The 15,830-nt window shown below is 50.3% G+C and overlaps 1 protein-coding gene across 1 annotated transcript in view; it reads right to left on the reverse strand.

The window, feature by feature from the left end:
* The window catches only part of Cdh13 (cadherin 13), a 726,505-nt gene that overhangs the window by 141,002 nt on the left and 569,673 nt on the right, over positions 1 to 15,830 (reverse strand). The window contains exon 7 of the mRNA XM_042671463.1: positions 396 to 574. Coding sequence (XP_042527397.1) covers positions 396 to 574 — 179 coding nt within the window. The remainder of the gene's footprint in view (positions 1 to 395; positions 575 to 15,830) is intronic.

The following is a 15,830-nucleotide window of genomic DNA, read 5'->3' on the forward strand; positions in this document are numbered from 1 at the left end:
GTGGACAGGGCCCAAGGTGGAGGAGGAGAGAAGGCCCAAGGGAACACAGGAAGCGGTGCCCAGGAAGTGTGGCACGGTCACCCGAGTCCGCACCCATGCAGCTTCTTCTTTCCCCTCCCTCCCTCTCCTCTCCTCTCCCCTTCTCTCCCCAGTCTCTCCTCATCTGCAGAGTCCAGAGCCCAAGGACTTAATTGTGTCTGGAGCAGACACAGAGGCACCGGGTGGGGATTGCACACACATCCACCTGGCCACTGAGATCGGCGGGTCCCATGGCGTCCCACTTCCCGCTACAGGTTTCCCCATCCGGCCAGCTGGGTGCAAACATCTAGTTTCTGCGCCCTTGACTCCCACGCGGTCCCTCGGCCTGGAACCTCGCTGCATTTTCATGAGCTCACCTCCCGGTCCAGCAGCGCAGGGGACACGACCGTGACGATGTCTCCCTTCTCGGGATCGATGTAGAACATGTTGGGCGACGGCTTGTCAGGCGTCTGCTGGCGGATGTTGTAGCGCAGGAGGGCATTGTCGGTGGCGGGGTCGTCGGCGTCGAAGGCTGTCATCCTTATCACCGTGGTCCCTGTGGAGACAGGAGGGAAGGGCGGGGCTGGTTACCATGGGCCCGGGATGGTCAGACCACCACAGCCACGGAGAGACCTGCCAGTCACGTTCCAAATCACAACCAGCGAGCGTGGGCCAGGCTCGGCTCCGAGCTGGCTTTCCTTCCTCACTCTATCACATTAAAAGACCTGAAATAAAGAAAAGAAATCGGCGCTGTTTGGCGGGATGACAGCTTAATTTTTCCTTCCGCTGATGTGGCATTTGTTCTCCCAGGCTTCCCTTCCTTGGTGGCTATGGCTTACTGGGATGGCCGTCGCTTTCAGAGCTCTTAGGGAAGTACGTGGTGCACAGAGGCGAAAATCCAGTTAACATATATGAATAAAATTATGTCAGAGCCCCAAACATTAAAAATGAACAAAAGAATGTCTGTTGCATGTGCCTGGGCCACAAGTCAGGGAAACAGAGGCAAAAAGAGCTCATCCCCTGTGTCCTGGGTCTTACTTGGGAGGCCAAACATACAAGGAGGCAAAAATAAATCCTGGTGCCGGAAGCTCATGCCTGCAATCCTAGCTACTCAGGAGGCTGAGATCTGAGGATCGAGATTCACAGCCAGCCTGGGCTGTGAAAGTCCAGGAGACTCTTATCTCTTGTTATCCATCAAAAAGATGGAAGTGGAGCTGTGACTCAAGTAGTAGAACACAAGCCTTAAGCAAAAAAACAAACAAACAACAAAAGCTCAGGGACATCAGCCAGGCCCTGAGTTCAGGTCTCAGGAGTGGCACACACACAAAAGAGAGGTAAAAATAATCACACACACCAAGTGCAATGAAAGAAGGTGATGGAGTCGCAGAGCGTGGCTTGCCTAGGCATCTCAGCTACCGAGAGAAGCGAGGCCTGGCTGGCCATAATTCATCATTGCCATCAGTTAACTAACCAAGAGACCAAGGCAGGTGAGAACAGTTTCCAGCAGTTTAAGGGAGTGGTAGAGTTCGTCTAGCTCCGTCCCTTCCTCAGACTTCCTTTGTCTAATAACATTGCTGAAGAGTAAGATTATTTCTCCACCACTGTTGGAATCACGTTCTCCTCCATTTGAAAGACCATCAGGTCTTTCCTTGGAATCAGAGGCAGATCCTAGGCCCCGGACGGCACCCAGGGACATGCTAAGTGAGCTCGGAACGGCTGAAGGCAGGGAAGGAGGCCCTGACCCTACCAACGCGGCCCCAAAGTCTCAGGTTAAGTACACTGGACACCCTGCCTGTACCCAGCTAGCATCTAATGAATGCTTAATTGATTGAATTTGGGCCTTACTTACTCCGTCTTTAATTGAAGTCATAGCTGGACAAGAAGAAGTAGTCTAAAAATGAAGTCATTCTGACTCTCGACTGACATATACATGAAAATGATTGGAGAAGGAGATGGAGGAGTCTCAGGACCAGGAGCGTGGGAGCCGCTGTGACTCAGGAGGTTCACGGAGGGTTGGGTTTTTCACAGTCGACATTCCCCCCCACAAAGGTTCTCGACTGGCTCCACGACACACAGAAAACACTGTGACATGAATGGCCAGTCAGGGAACGGGCCAGCCTTGTCTCCAGCCCTGCCTCTGCCCGCCCAGATCAAGTGTCACTGGAGTATTTCTGTGTGGATCCCAGGCCTGTGGGGATGGTGCGCAGTCCAGAGTGTGCAAATGAGAAAATGACCCTGGGGTCCAGCGTCGGTGCGCCCTGGATCAGAACCTCTGCCAAGCCCCAGGCTCCCTGCTCACCGTGAGGAGATCCTCAGAGCACCCCGGTGCCATCCCTGGGAGGCTTTAATGGGGTGATCTCTTTCCAGAACTTGGTTCTGTGCCTATCAATGTCTGATAGACCACAGAGCTTTTCATCTGCTCCGAGTTGACCATGGCTGCGCTGAGTCAGAAGAGTTCCAAGCGAGCCGTCCACAGGACCCCAGCAGGGCCGAGGCACGTATGCAGTGTTGGTCCAAGAGCAGAGCCTGCAGCGTTTCCTAGACTGCATCTTAACAACACCGCTGGGAGATGAGCCACGCAGCCCTGGCTTTCAGCTCTTGGAGTGCCTGGCTATGAACACATGTCTAGGAGCGTGGTGTGGGGCCCCTGGTTTTGGCTACTTTGGTGTGGACCAAGTTGACTCATGAGCCTGTAATGACCTGGGGTTCTGCATCCATCCACCCTGGCCAGAGCCTCGGTCCTTCTCTACAGGAAGCATGTTCACCTTCGGATGCACCTCGCCACCACGCTTGGGCTCTCTGATGTTCCTCAGGCCCAGAGGTCACCACCACTTCCAGGTCAAGTTCAGCAGGCCACACATGGGCAGGTGTCCAGGTCCCGGCCCTGCCCAAGCCCTCGGCCTGACCTCTGACAGATCCTGCTCCCCTCCCCTCCCAGCATGCCTTGCAGCTCTGAGTGCTTCTAGATGTCAGGGGAGCGATGTCAGGGGCAAACTCCTATATCAACACACCTTCAAAGTGTCCTATCCTTCGGCTGCAGGTAAAATCTTTTTGGGAAGAGACTCGAAGCATGGCCAGAAGTATTCTCACATGGCCATCTTTCCTTCTTGAATTGATTTAAACTGAGCATGCGCAGTAGTGCACATGTTGAAGTACAGCCCTCCCTCCCCCACAAAGCACCTTCCCATAGGAATGTGGACGGCCTCCCTGAATAAAATCACTGCACACTCCCTTCATTCCAGGAGGAAAATTGTTCCAGAACCATCTCCCGTGCTCTCCTCACCTATGGCTGCTAATAAATCTTAGCTCTTGTTTTGCTTTTTCACTCATCAAGATGCAAAACCACTGCATTTGGTGACAAAGGCCATGTTACATTCCCTGGGGGGCAGCGCAAGACCACAGCAAGTCTGCGCTGAGACAGCGGCATTGCCGAATGGCACATGATCATAAAACACCCAACAGCGAAAAGAGGGAGCCGGTCCACCCAAGCCACATGGCTGTGGCCGAATCTCCCAAGGTGTGAGCTTCAGAGAAGAAGGTGACCTCTGCACCACACAGCTCACTACCTGTGCTTCGTTCCTCAGCTCCTCACTCCTGGGGTAAGGGGGTAGGAATGGCGGGCTGCCTCTCACGTCTCAGAATGTCCAGACAGGAGGAATAATCTGAGGCTCAATTTCCCGAGAGCACTGTTCAGGCTGCAGGGATGTAGAGTCCTCTGCTTCCAAAGGATCAGCCGGAGAGTTTGCCACGCCGGCGACTCTGCCTGGTAAGATCTCACCAACTCTTTGGCGGAGGCTGGTCTTGAACTGCAATCTTCCTGTCTTTATCTCCTGAGTAGCTTGGATTACCGGCATGCGACTACTACCCCCAGCCCATATCATATTCTCAGTATTAAGCAAGAGAGTAAATCGGGTTGCTTTCGTCTGGAACTAGGTGGTACTGATTTAGACAACATCGGAGTCATTCAGTCAAGTCTTTAGCATGCTCGAATATTCCAGCTGGTTTCTACTCATCTGTGTCCAGGGCTAGAAGTTCTGTGTCTGGGGATGTGGTAAGAGTGCTCCACTCATGGTTCTGGAAAAACCCCACATTGTCACAGCCACGCTCTAGCGTTATCAATCTACAAGGAGTGTGTGGCTGTGCACGCAATTCCTGTAGCTTAGTGGGACCCAGGGAGACCTAGATAACATGGAGCTGGCCTTCTTGGAATCCAGCCTCCATCTGCTGGGCCAAGAGACTGGGGCATGAGGACCCAGGTCTCCTGGCTGACTTAAGACCAGCCATTGTCCGTGTGTGGGATCAGCTCACAGAGCCTCCGGCCTCAGGCGAGCTCTAGCTGAGAGTGGCCCACGGGCATCCTCCACCAAGCCCAGCAGCGCAAGGAGGTTGCTCAGAGCCATGGGTTTTTGGCAAGGTGTGTTGTACAGCATTCGATAACCAGCAAAGATGTGTAAGTAAATGAGTCATTAACCTCCAGGAGCTGATGGTATGTAGAATTCACAATAGAACCTGGGGGAACTTTTCCATCTTAAATAATCTGGCAGATTTAAGAGGTGAAGCAAAACAAAAAGCAATGGATATAGAAAAGGGGAAACAGCTTCCTGCTGGGATCAATGACGGCTCTATTATCAAAGCAGGCAACAGGCTGGCCGCTGGGAGATTCCCAGGCCTCGTAGAGTTGTGTCTTCACTTGTATTTCTAGAATTAAGTAAACCTAACTTATTTCTAGAAAGTCTGTACTCTTGATCTAGCTTTGAACGAAGGCAGCGTCCAACAGGAGCCTAAGAGCTCTCCTTGTGAGCAAGAACACCTTCAGTTTTGAGGTGGTTGCTAACTTCGTTGTTCAACCGCAGCCCTAAGTGTCTCTGTGCGGCCGTGGCTATCACAGAGGTTTGATTTGAAATGTAATAGACTTTGCCTCCTGCATCCGCTCTCCCTCCTTGGAGCTAGTTGGGTTTTTTTAAATTTTAAAGACAAATTGGCAGTCAAATATGTAATAAATGATGACAAGTTGCGCAATGGCTGTTTCCCATCTGCTTCCAAAGGTGGCTTATTTTCGTGTGGATAAAGAGATGGTGGCGACAGAAATACCTTATGATTATTTCAGGCCCTCCGCTGCTGGCGCTCTGGCTTCACGAAGCTCTTGTCCTACTTTTTCCGGTGAGCTGTTGTGTAATTAGGCAGTGGTGGAGCCAGGTTATAGGGAGAAAAATCACTGGTCTTGAGATATTAAGTAACAAATGGTGCAGCGGCATCTTTCCTGTTGCGATTTGCTTTATGGAAATTTCTTTCTTTCATCTAGAACTTTCAGGTATATATATATATGTATGTATGTATGTATTTTTTTCTCTCTCAAACCTGTTGAAACAATCCTGTTTAGTCTTTTTGTCTCAGCATTTTTCGAGAGACCCAGGATGCCTAATGCTGAATTAACTCATCTTGCCTAAAAGACCTTTAAAGCACAAACTGTAAAACAATTTTAAATGGAAAGCCTGCCCCTGATATTCCAAACTAATGAGAAAAAGAGTCTTCATATTGGATTAGCAGAGAGTAGCTACAATTCTCAAATGTGAAAATGCAATTCCCTTATAATCACAGAAACAACAAAGCACTAGTGTATGAGTGTGGGCATATTTTTTTCTTGTTTAACCCAAGTGAAGGGATTTTTTTTTTGGTCTTTTTTTTTAAGGCCAGCTCAGTCCTCCTCAGATGGTGGCTTTCCACTAGAGGTTATGTTTGTCTCTCTCTCCCCCGCCCCTACCAGAGGACCTGTGGTGATGTCCGCGGACATTTCCAGGTTGTGGGTAGGAGACGTGATGTTGACATCTGGTGGATAGAGGTCAGGGATGGTCCCACACATCCCACCACCCGTGAAAACACTTCAAAGTCACCAGCACTGCGCTCTGTATGCAGTAGGAGCTTAGTAAATGTTGGCTGAGTGCATATGGGGTAAAAAATAGTCACTGTGACAATGCCAAAGGCCGGGGACTTTGTAGTCATTGCTGTCCTAGCACCACCTCTGGTGATGCTGGAGGCGGACGAGGACACAGGATGAGGAACCAGCCTCTTGACTTGGGCTACTTGTTCATTTGCCCCCTAGAACAGTGGGGAGCTGGGGGTCTCTCCTCCTTGTCACTCCTGCCCATTTTAAGGGCAAAGCTAATGCAAAGGTGTTCATGAGCACCAGCTCTGCTGCTCTAGATGGAGGCAGGTAGCAAAGCGACCCTGGAGGTCAGAGGCTTCGCACCAAAGGTGTGTGCTGGCCAGGGCCAGCTCCTTGCCGTCCGCCCGGCGTCCTGGGGCCGCTGGATTCCCCAGCTGCTGTGGGAGGGGCGGGGAGCAGATGTCACTCACTGTGGGATGACATCACGCCCTGGACACGGCCAGGCCCAGGCCAGCCCCAGCGAGGGGTTCGGGGCTCAGGCTCCCCTCTGCCTCGGCACAGCGCATGCTCCTTAGGTACTGCCAATCGCATTTTGGCGGCAGGCTCATGAACTATTCATCAACTGTCTCCGCAGGCTGTCTGCTGAGGGCCTCTCCCCTTCGCGGGTCCCTGATGGAGGATTCCCAGGCTGCACCTGTTCGGTGAGTGACTGGCCCAGGTCGCAGGCGTGGTCTTCTTTGAGGCTCGGGGCAGTCTGCTCCCGGGACAGGAGCCAGGCGCAATCGAGCTGAACTTCTGCAGCTTGGAGGCGACATGGTGGCGTGGTAGCAAGAGCTGCAATGTTGCTAACTTTTCTAACGTGTTCACCGACTTGATGAGTAAATACATATCGGGGAACATGGTGATATTGCAAGCTGTTGCCGGCCTGTGATGCATGCTAGCAGTGAACGCATTTATAAAATAACACTGAATTAAAGGAGTCTAAGGGAATGGATCTTTTAGGAAGAAGACAATTCACTGAAGGAGTTTTAAGGGTGTCATAGCCATCTGAAATTAACCATGCTGGAGGGAGGACTCGGAAGGAGGGCTCTGAATGGCGCTCCTTCTGTTTGGCCACCCAGGTTGGGTGGGAGAGGAAGTTACTCTTCACTTGCCACGATCTGTTGCTCTCCACCCCGAATGTCACTTCTGAGCTCTGCACGAACCCTTCCCTTCCACCTGGCTGTCCCTCAGGGAGAACTGAGCCCCGCAGGACTGTCCAGTGCAAGTCTGATCTGTTCTGCATCCTCACCGGCTGGGACAGGCTCCCGCACATAGTAGGTGCTCATTCAGAGCGGGTTAACGAAGGAAACTTGGAAGAGTTTTCATGGTGTCTGGCCCCTGGTGTACATGTAATATTCTCATCTCACGGATGGTTTTCAAGTCACTTCCCTGCCTCTAAAGGAACTGTTTTCCCAGACTGGCACATTCTCTTGGAAACAAGCTGGCCAGGGACAAACAGCATTGCTCCCCAAGACCCAAGGCCAACAGGGGCCTCGACAGGCATGCTGCTACTTGAGCTATACTTCCAACTCTTTTTGCTTTTATTATTTATTTTTTTTTTTTATTTTTTGTCGGTCATGGGGCTTGAACTATGGGCTTGGATGCTGTCCCTCATCTCTTCAGCTCAAGGCGAGCGCTCTACCATTTGAGCCACAGCGCCACTTCCAGTTTTCTGGTAGTTTATTGGAGATAAGAGTCTCACGGACTTTCCTGCCCGGGCTGGCTTTGAACCGAGATCCTCAGATCTCAGCCTCCTGAGTAGCTAGGATGACAGGCGTGAGCCACAAGTGCCCGGCTTGCTTTTATTTTTTTGATCAGATTTTGCTTCAGGTCAACCGTGGCCTTTGATTTACCCACCTATACCTCCTGAGTTGCTAGTATTACAGACATGTGTGACTATGTGTGCCTGGCTTATTGGTTGAGATGGGAAGCGGGGGGAGGGGGGTGGTCCTCACTAACGTGTGCCTGGACTGGCCCCCACTGTGTTCTACCCAGTCTCTGCCTCTGGAGCAGCTGAGGTTACAGGCGTGAGCCACTGCACTCGGCTTGGCGCTGAGCCACTGCACTCGGCTTGGTGCTGCTTTGTTCTCTGCACTATATTCATTGCTTTTCCCTCCACTGCCCCTTCTGCATGTCTCTCTAGCCCACCTCCCTTTGCCTTCTGTTTTCAAAGACCCCTGAGTCAACGTTCAGAGCATAGCTGGGGAATTCGGGATGCTCTCCTCCTCTTGAGACCAGTTATCTAAACGTTCCTTTTGTGCCAAAGATCACATTCTCGTGCTCTGTGATGGGAAAGCATTCTCTGCTGCTGGCACAGCTCAGCCACAAGCCCCGCAGCTCAGGACGCTGGGGTAACTTCCTATTACCCTTTTGTTGTCTGGGGGGCAGGCTGAGATCAGGTCTAGCCGAGGTCTCAGGCTCTGTGCAGGCCCTTCTACAGCCAAGATTGTGGGTGGGGCAGGCAGCAGGGGGAAGATGAACCCAAACACAGGTGCACACAGGTGTGTGGACCCGGGGCACGTGTTGGCATCTGTAAGGCCAGCTCGGGGCTTCACTCTGCAGGGCCATACATTCTGCTCTTGGGACAGCTAATGACACACGTGCACGTGAGGGCCGGCCCCTAAATCTCAGGGTTTTCGCTCCCGTGGAAGCTATGTTATCTTTTCAAAAGTGGCTCAGGAAGACGAATGGATGACATCTTCCGCTTAAGCTCTATCAGGGGCCTGCTGGATTTAGAGAGCAAGAAATATCTCTGTCACAAGGACACATGCTTTATATATCTATAAAAACATGGACAAGGCAAGCTTTTTCCTCATTGCTTTCCAGTCCTTAAAGAAAGAAAAATGGGCCCAGGGTATTTTCCTCTCCTCTTTGAACCACAAAATGTTGAAGAGCAAACATGCTTCAGGGGTGGGAGGAGATCGGGGGCCTCAATCAGAATGTTTTCCTGGGATTCCTCGCTCAGAGGAAAGGCTTTCGCACAGAAGGAAGGGCCGGGATGGTCCATCTGCCCCTGGATTCTGCTCCACGTGGCAGGGCTGCAGTTCTGGCCATTTCTTATTTGGAGTAGCCCAGGGGAGGAGACAGACTGGAGGCTGCCCAGGAGGAGAGAGGCTGAGCAGTCATGGTGGCAGGTGCACAAAATGGTGGCAAAGTCACATTCACGATGCCAACAGGGGGAGTTTGTTAGCTGCTTCCTGGGCCCAGAGGCCTGGGGATGGGCCTTCGGAAGGCCCAGTGGGCAGTGGAGAGCGGGCAGCAGAGGCAGATTCACTTCCAGCCTCGTCCTCCCCCACAGACAGGCACCCACGCCACACACAGACACCGGGTCCCCCTTGGCGAGTTCCCCCTGTGCCAACCGGCAGCCCAAGGAGTTCCCCAAGCGGCCAGCCACCAGCGCCCCACACTTCTTTGTTCTATGAGTTGCTCTCACCAAGTGAAAGCTCAGCTGCCCTCGACTTGAGCCTTTATTGAAGCCCTTGTGAAAATCCCCACCCTATGAACGGATCAAGCGTCTCATCTGTCACCCCCTCTCCTGAAAAGGGGTGCCAATGAACTGAGTACTTCACAGGAGCTGCTGCAGATGGGCGTGGTGGCTCCCGCCAGTCATCCCGGCCCCGCAGGAGCCCCCAGCTCGTCCTGGGCCAAGACAATTTGCGAGAGCCCCCTCCCCTCCTTTTCTCACCCAAAAGCTGGGTGCGGTGGCATCCTAGCCATGGTGGGAGGCATCAGATGTGAGGATCATGATCGAGGCACAGGCTGGGCCAAAAAGCAAGCCCCATTCCCAACTAATCAGCACAGAGAAGGGGCGGGGCCGGAGGCCAGTCTCAGATAAGGAGCCATGCTGGCAACGTAAGGCTCTAAGTACTCGGCTTTCTACTATTGCTTTTCTTTTCTTTTTAAAGGGTCCTCCTATTTTTTAAGATCCTTAAGACTTTGTGGACCTGTCTCTTTTTTTTACCAGCTGGTATCCAGAGCGGCAAAGCTCCCACACCCTTTCCACCTCAATCTACCCGATGCTTTCTGGGGGAATGTCTGCAACTTCTAGATCCTTCCTCATTCCTCTGAACCTATGACCCATTCGCTCAACTGCCCCACGAGGTGAAGAAGATCGTAGCACGGTGTCGACACAAATCCATCCCCACGCCCCTGGGACTCTGCTCTGCGGTTGGGAAAGCAACCCAGTGTCTGTAACTCTGTCCGCCATTTTCCTATGGCTCTGGTTCAGCCCGGTGGAAACAAATTACAAAGTTTAATTAGTTAGCTTGCTTCGAGATATATGCAAATAAAAAAGTTTTCACTTTTCACCTGTTTATGAGCCAAAGGCAAAATTAATTAAAGTTAGCGGAGAAAAGTAAACAAACATTCGAAATAAAGGAAATACTCATTCTGGAGGGTGAGGGGAAGGCACAGAACCACGAGACACTCAATTATTTATAGTCATGTGTTTCTGCCTGATAATTTAATCGCACGGGCTCCGGCCTCTCCTCCACTGGAGGGACGCCACGAAGAAAGGCTCTTTACTCATAAGCTAGGTAGTCAAGGAGGTGGCATGTTACCAGCGATCTCCCCCCACCAGAACAAAATATTATTGGGCAGAGTGCCAGTGGATATTCGGAGCTGTTTTTCGCTAAGATGAAATACTTTCCCCTCTTATCCTAAACCTGTGAAATGAGAACCTCATGCATAATTGTGCTGTATTGACAAGAATGGTAAGAATGAAAAGTTGCTCTTACACCTTCTATGAGGTCTCCCAGTGTGGCATGGAGGCTAGCAACGAGGGGAAAGCAACTATTCACACTGGGATTGAGAGCTGAGATGTCGGGGGGCAGGAGTGAGTCCACGAGAATGGTGCCTAGATGCTGCTTTCCTGGACATGTCCCGTCCCTCAGCGGGGTCCAGAGGCCGTTCCCCAGGGCCGTTCCCCAGGGACGCTCCTCCTCGCTGCGATGTTACAGCAATGCAGCCGGGTCTCAGACAGAGACACCATATACTGGGGCCTCAGGTCAGGGAGGCCGAGTGTCTGGAATTTATCCTACAACACTGAAAAGCACCAGGACAGAACGACCGTGCACAAAGGAGGTTGGTGTTGGATTGTTCACATTTGCAAACCATCCCAGGAGACGTCTGAGAATGGGAAATAGGTAGATAAATCACAAGACTGCAACCTCCATTAAAAAATAATGAGAATATGTATCGTCATGGAAAGACGGTCACATTTTTTTTTCCGGGGGAGGAGAGGGTTGGGTAGAGTAGGGGAGCAGAGCTCTAAGATAAACTGCATTCTATAACTCCGTAGTTTTGTAATCAAATCAAAGCACAGCAAGCCCTGTCTGGGGATGTGAATGTCTATATATTAAAAACAAAGAAATTGTCTATGGAGGAGTGCACGCACATGGTGAATGGCGAGGGCGTGGAGATGTTGGTTGGAAGGTGAGAAGGGGGGGATTGGAAGGTTCAGGTTCATTTCTTTCTTTTTTTTTAATTGTGAAAGTACTGTACAGAGGGGTTACAATTACATGGGCAAGATAATGAGTATATTTCTTAGCAAGCATTGTAGACTCCTCCTTTGTTTCCCCTTCCCATCCCTTCCCAGCCTCCCCTTGCCCCCCCACCCAACCCTCCCCCCCACCAAAGTTGTAAAATTCTTTTTCGACATAACAACTTGTACATCTCATTGTTGCAATGGGTCCACCTGTATCCCTATTTAAACGATTTGTTTTTCCCCTCCCCCTCCACAAATTATACCAACATCAAATACAGTGAAAGCAGGGGTTCTACTGTGGGGGAGGGACATACAAAGCAACAAAGAAATAATCTTATAAATGTGTTAAAACAATCACCTGAAAGAAAAAAAAACATTTGAATACATATCTTAGGGTTCATTTCCCTAACATCAACTTATCTGACCTTTTCTGCTTGACTTAGACATATACTAGTTATTGCAAATAACGGAAACCATGGGACCTATCTTTCTTTGGGCCTGGCTTACTTTACTTACTATAATTTTTTCCAAGTCTTTCCATTTCCTAACAAATGGGGCAATATCATTCTTTCTGATGGAGGCATAGAATTCCATTGTGTATATATACCACATTTTCTTGATCCATTCATCTACTGAGGGGCATCTGGGTTGGTTCCATATCTTAGCTATGGTAAATAATGCTGCAATAAACATAGTCGTGCTGGTAGCTTTAGTGTGGCCTTGTTTGTGATCATTTGGGTAAATGCCCAAAAGTCGGATTGCTGGGTCATAGGGGAGCTCTATGTGGAGTCTTTTGAGGAACCTCCATACTGCTTTCCAAAGTGGTTGAACAAGTTTACACTCCCACCAACAATGCAGTAAGGTTCCTTTCTGTCCACATCCCCTCCAGCATCTATTGTTGTTAGAGTTCTTGACTATAGCCATTCTAACTGGGGTGAGTTGGTATCTTGGTACTAGCACAAGAACAGACATCAGGACCAATGGAATAGAATTGAAAACCCAGAAATGAACCTACGGACCTATAGCCATCTAATTTTCGATAAGGGAGCTAAAAAAATAGAATGGAAGAAAAACAGCCTCTTCAGTAAATGGTGCTGGCAAAATTGGTTAACTACTTGCAGAAAACTAAAGCTAGATCCTTATATATCACCCTGCACCAGAATCAACTCCAAATGGATCAAAGACCTCAGTCAAAACCGAACTCTGAAAGCATTACAGGATGGAATAGGAGAAACCCTAGGACTCCTTGGCACAGGCCAAAATTTTCTTAATAGAGACCCAGAAACACAACAAATCAAAGAAAGGTGGACAAATGGGATTGCATGAAATTGCAGAGCTTCTGCATGGCAAAGGACATAGCTAGCAAGATTAATAGAAAGCCCACGGATTGGGAGAAGATCTTCACTAGTCATACAACAGACAAGGGTCTCATATCTAAAATATACCTGGAACTCAAAAAATTAAATTCCCCCAACAACAAATCTTCAAAGAAACAACTGCCCCATAAACAAGTGGGCTAAAGACTTAAAGAGAAACTTCTCTGAAGAGGAAAGAAGGATGGCCAATAGACACATGAAGAAATGCTCAACCTCCCTAGCCATAAAAGAAATGCAAATCATGTTCATTTCTATGCTTGAATTATAACCGTAGGTCTGACATGGTCTGATGATCAAAATGATTGAAGTAACAAATATTAAATAAACAGAATAACAAGAAAGCCCAAAGAACTGGGAGTCAGGTACAAGAGGAGAGAGAGATGTTAGGGTGGAGCTAATCCAGGCCCTGCCCGAATGGGGGGGTGGGGGGTGGGGTGGAGAGTGGGGGTGGAAGAGAGCGCGCCCCCTGGTGGTGGACCCAGGAAGCTTCAACCTCTGGTGGGCTGAGAGCTCAGAGCTGCCCCAGGCCTGGCCTGCATTACCCCTCCTGTCACAGGAGAGTTCTCACACCTGCCACCTGCTGAAAACCAACGTTTCCTGTGCTCTGGGTCTTGCTTCCCTCTGGGGTGATGGCCGCTGGCAGGGACCACACAGGCAAAAAAGTTAGTGAGACCCCTCCCCCCACCCATCTCAACCACTAAGCCAGGCACACATAGTCACACATGTCTGTAATACTAGCGACTCAGGAGGCATAGGTGGGTAAATCAAGGGCCAAGGTTGACCTGAAGCAAGAGCTGATCAAAAAAAATAAAAGCAAAACACAGCTAACAATGGCACAGTGTCTAGAACTACCGCTGCTCTCCGAGAGCCACGCGATCTATTTAGTCCGAAAGTGGACCCCGTGGTGTCTGGTCAGACACAGCCCCACACCGCAGACCAAGGTTCCCGTGGGGAGGTGGCAGGGCTGGGGCTTGTGTTCAGGGCTTTCGTTCCCAGTCATCCCCCACCGCCCAGAGATGAGCACCATGGTGACCCTCGGAGTCCTGTGCTCGGCCTGTAGCTCACCTGTCCATGCCTTCTCTGTCGCCATGAGCTTGGCCCTGAGCGTCTGAGAGGTGGAAGCTGCCGTGTCCTGATTGATGCCTCTGTGTGTCTGCCAGTGTCTCCAGAGCTGGGAATGTGTCACCAGCCTGTGGCTGGGTGGTCACCAGCAGGAGACACACAATGCCTGGCACATGGCGCCCGGGACATAGTCTTCCCTGTTAGGGCTTAGTGGGCGTGGCCTTCCCAGTCTCTCCCAAGCCAAGGCCAGTTCTGGAACACAGCCTAGCTCAGACTAGAAAGGGTGTGTGTGTGTGTGTGTGTGTGTGTGTGTGTGTGTGTGTGACAGCCTCATCCCTGGTGTCTTCACAGAATGCAACATGCCTGGCATCTCACCATCTAAGGAATTAATTGGGAGCACTAGCCTGTCATCTCCCAGAGCTGTGGAAAGTGAAATTCAATTAGCGATTTCTTTCAGCGAGTGCAGAGAAAGGAAGGGAGCTGGGTGAGGCGGGAAGCCATCCTGGCTCAGCTCCTCGGTGACCAGCAAGCCTCACTGAGGACAGGAGCCATGTAGGGGCCTGCACTGTGCCCCAAACCCGGCACGGCCTATGGAGTTGTCCATCCAGATTTTTATTCGTGTATATTGCATATCCAAAGAGTTTTCTTTGGATTCATGCGTGGCATGGCTGCATCATGTGGCGGTTCTAGTCTTGGGTTTTTTTTTTTTTTTTTTGAGGAGTCTCCATATTGGTTTCCATAATGGATGCACTAAATGGCATGAGGGTTTAAGGGCTCTCTCCCCCACCTGTGGCTTCTAGGGGCTGACAGCGGCTCTCCTTGATGTAGGTTCTTAGGAAAGGTTTGTCTTTTGTCTATCCGGGAAAGGCACAGAGGGCCGCTGTGACCCTCTGAGCTGGGGCCACGCCCCTGGTCCTGGGCCGCGTGTGTGCACGCATGCATGCGTCCCCTGGGCTGACCTGTGCTCTCACTGTGTACAGGCTCTGGAGGGACCTGTGCTCCTGTCTCAAGCCTGTTACCTCCTGCTCTGTGACCCCCGTGAACTCTCACAGGGTCCACTCTTACACTACAAAGTACGATGATAATGGCTCCTAGCTCATGGGTAACTTGGGAAAATTAAGTAGATGAAGGCGTTTGAAAGAATCAATAGGACATACTCAGCATCTACATATGGATTCCTAAAACATGATTTCTATGGCTAAAATATGGCTGAAGAAAATCAATGGCCTCGATGTTTAACCATAGGAAAATAGACAAATAAATTAGGCTCAGCTAACTTGATGGACCATTATGTAGTCATTAAAGATTGTAATTATAGGGACTGTGCAGGAGTCTGGGATATGTGTATGATACATTAAATAAATGGTGCAGGAAGGCTCAAAGGACAGATTAGAAGACACAGAGACAGTCGGGTTAGGGGTGACACCCAGTATAGTACTTAAGAGGTATTTTTTGAATGAAAAAGGTAAATCAAACTGTCACTGTGATGTTACTAAGGATGCAGAGGTAGGACGGAGGTTGGCTGGATTTTTTCCGTGCCTACTTGGACTTAGGCCCTATCAGGTCTGCATCTCAGCTGGGTGGAATCTTGGCCCTGCTGCAGCCAAAGGAGAGAGAACTGATACCAACTCTGCAAGGTGACCGCGCGTAAGCGCAGCTCCCGGTGCCCAGTGAGGCGGGGAGCCGTCTAGGAAGAAGACCTCTATGCATCTCAGACAACTCAATTTCCCCATCACACCGAGCTGCACAAATAGGTTTAGATTTTTACTTTTTTCCTATTTATCCATAAGCTTCTTTAAACTGAGTTCACAGGAACTCAACCAAACTGTTTACTATCTATTACTTCTTTATCAGGATCAGTGGGTAGGAAATACATATCAGCCCAAACAAAACCACACACACACACACACACACACACACACACACACACACACACACAATTCAACACAAAGTCTCTGACTGA

This window comes from Dipodomys spectabilis, unplaced genomic scaffold, assembly GCF_019054845.1.
Source record: "Dipodomys spectabilis isolate Male_0828 unplaced genomic scaffold, ASM1905484v1 ptg000628l, whole genome shotgun sequence".
NCBI lineage: Eukaryota > Metazoa > Chordata > Mammalia > Rodentia > Heteromyidae > Dipodomys > Dipodomys spectabilis.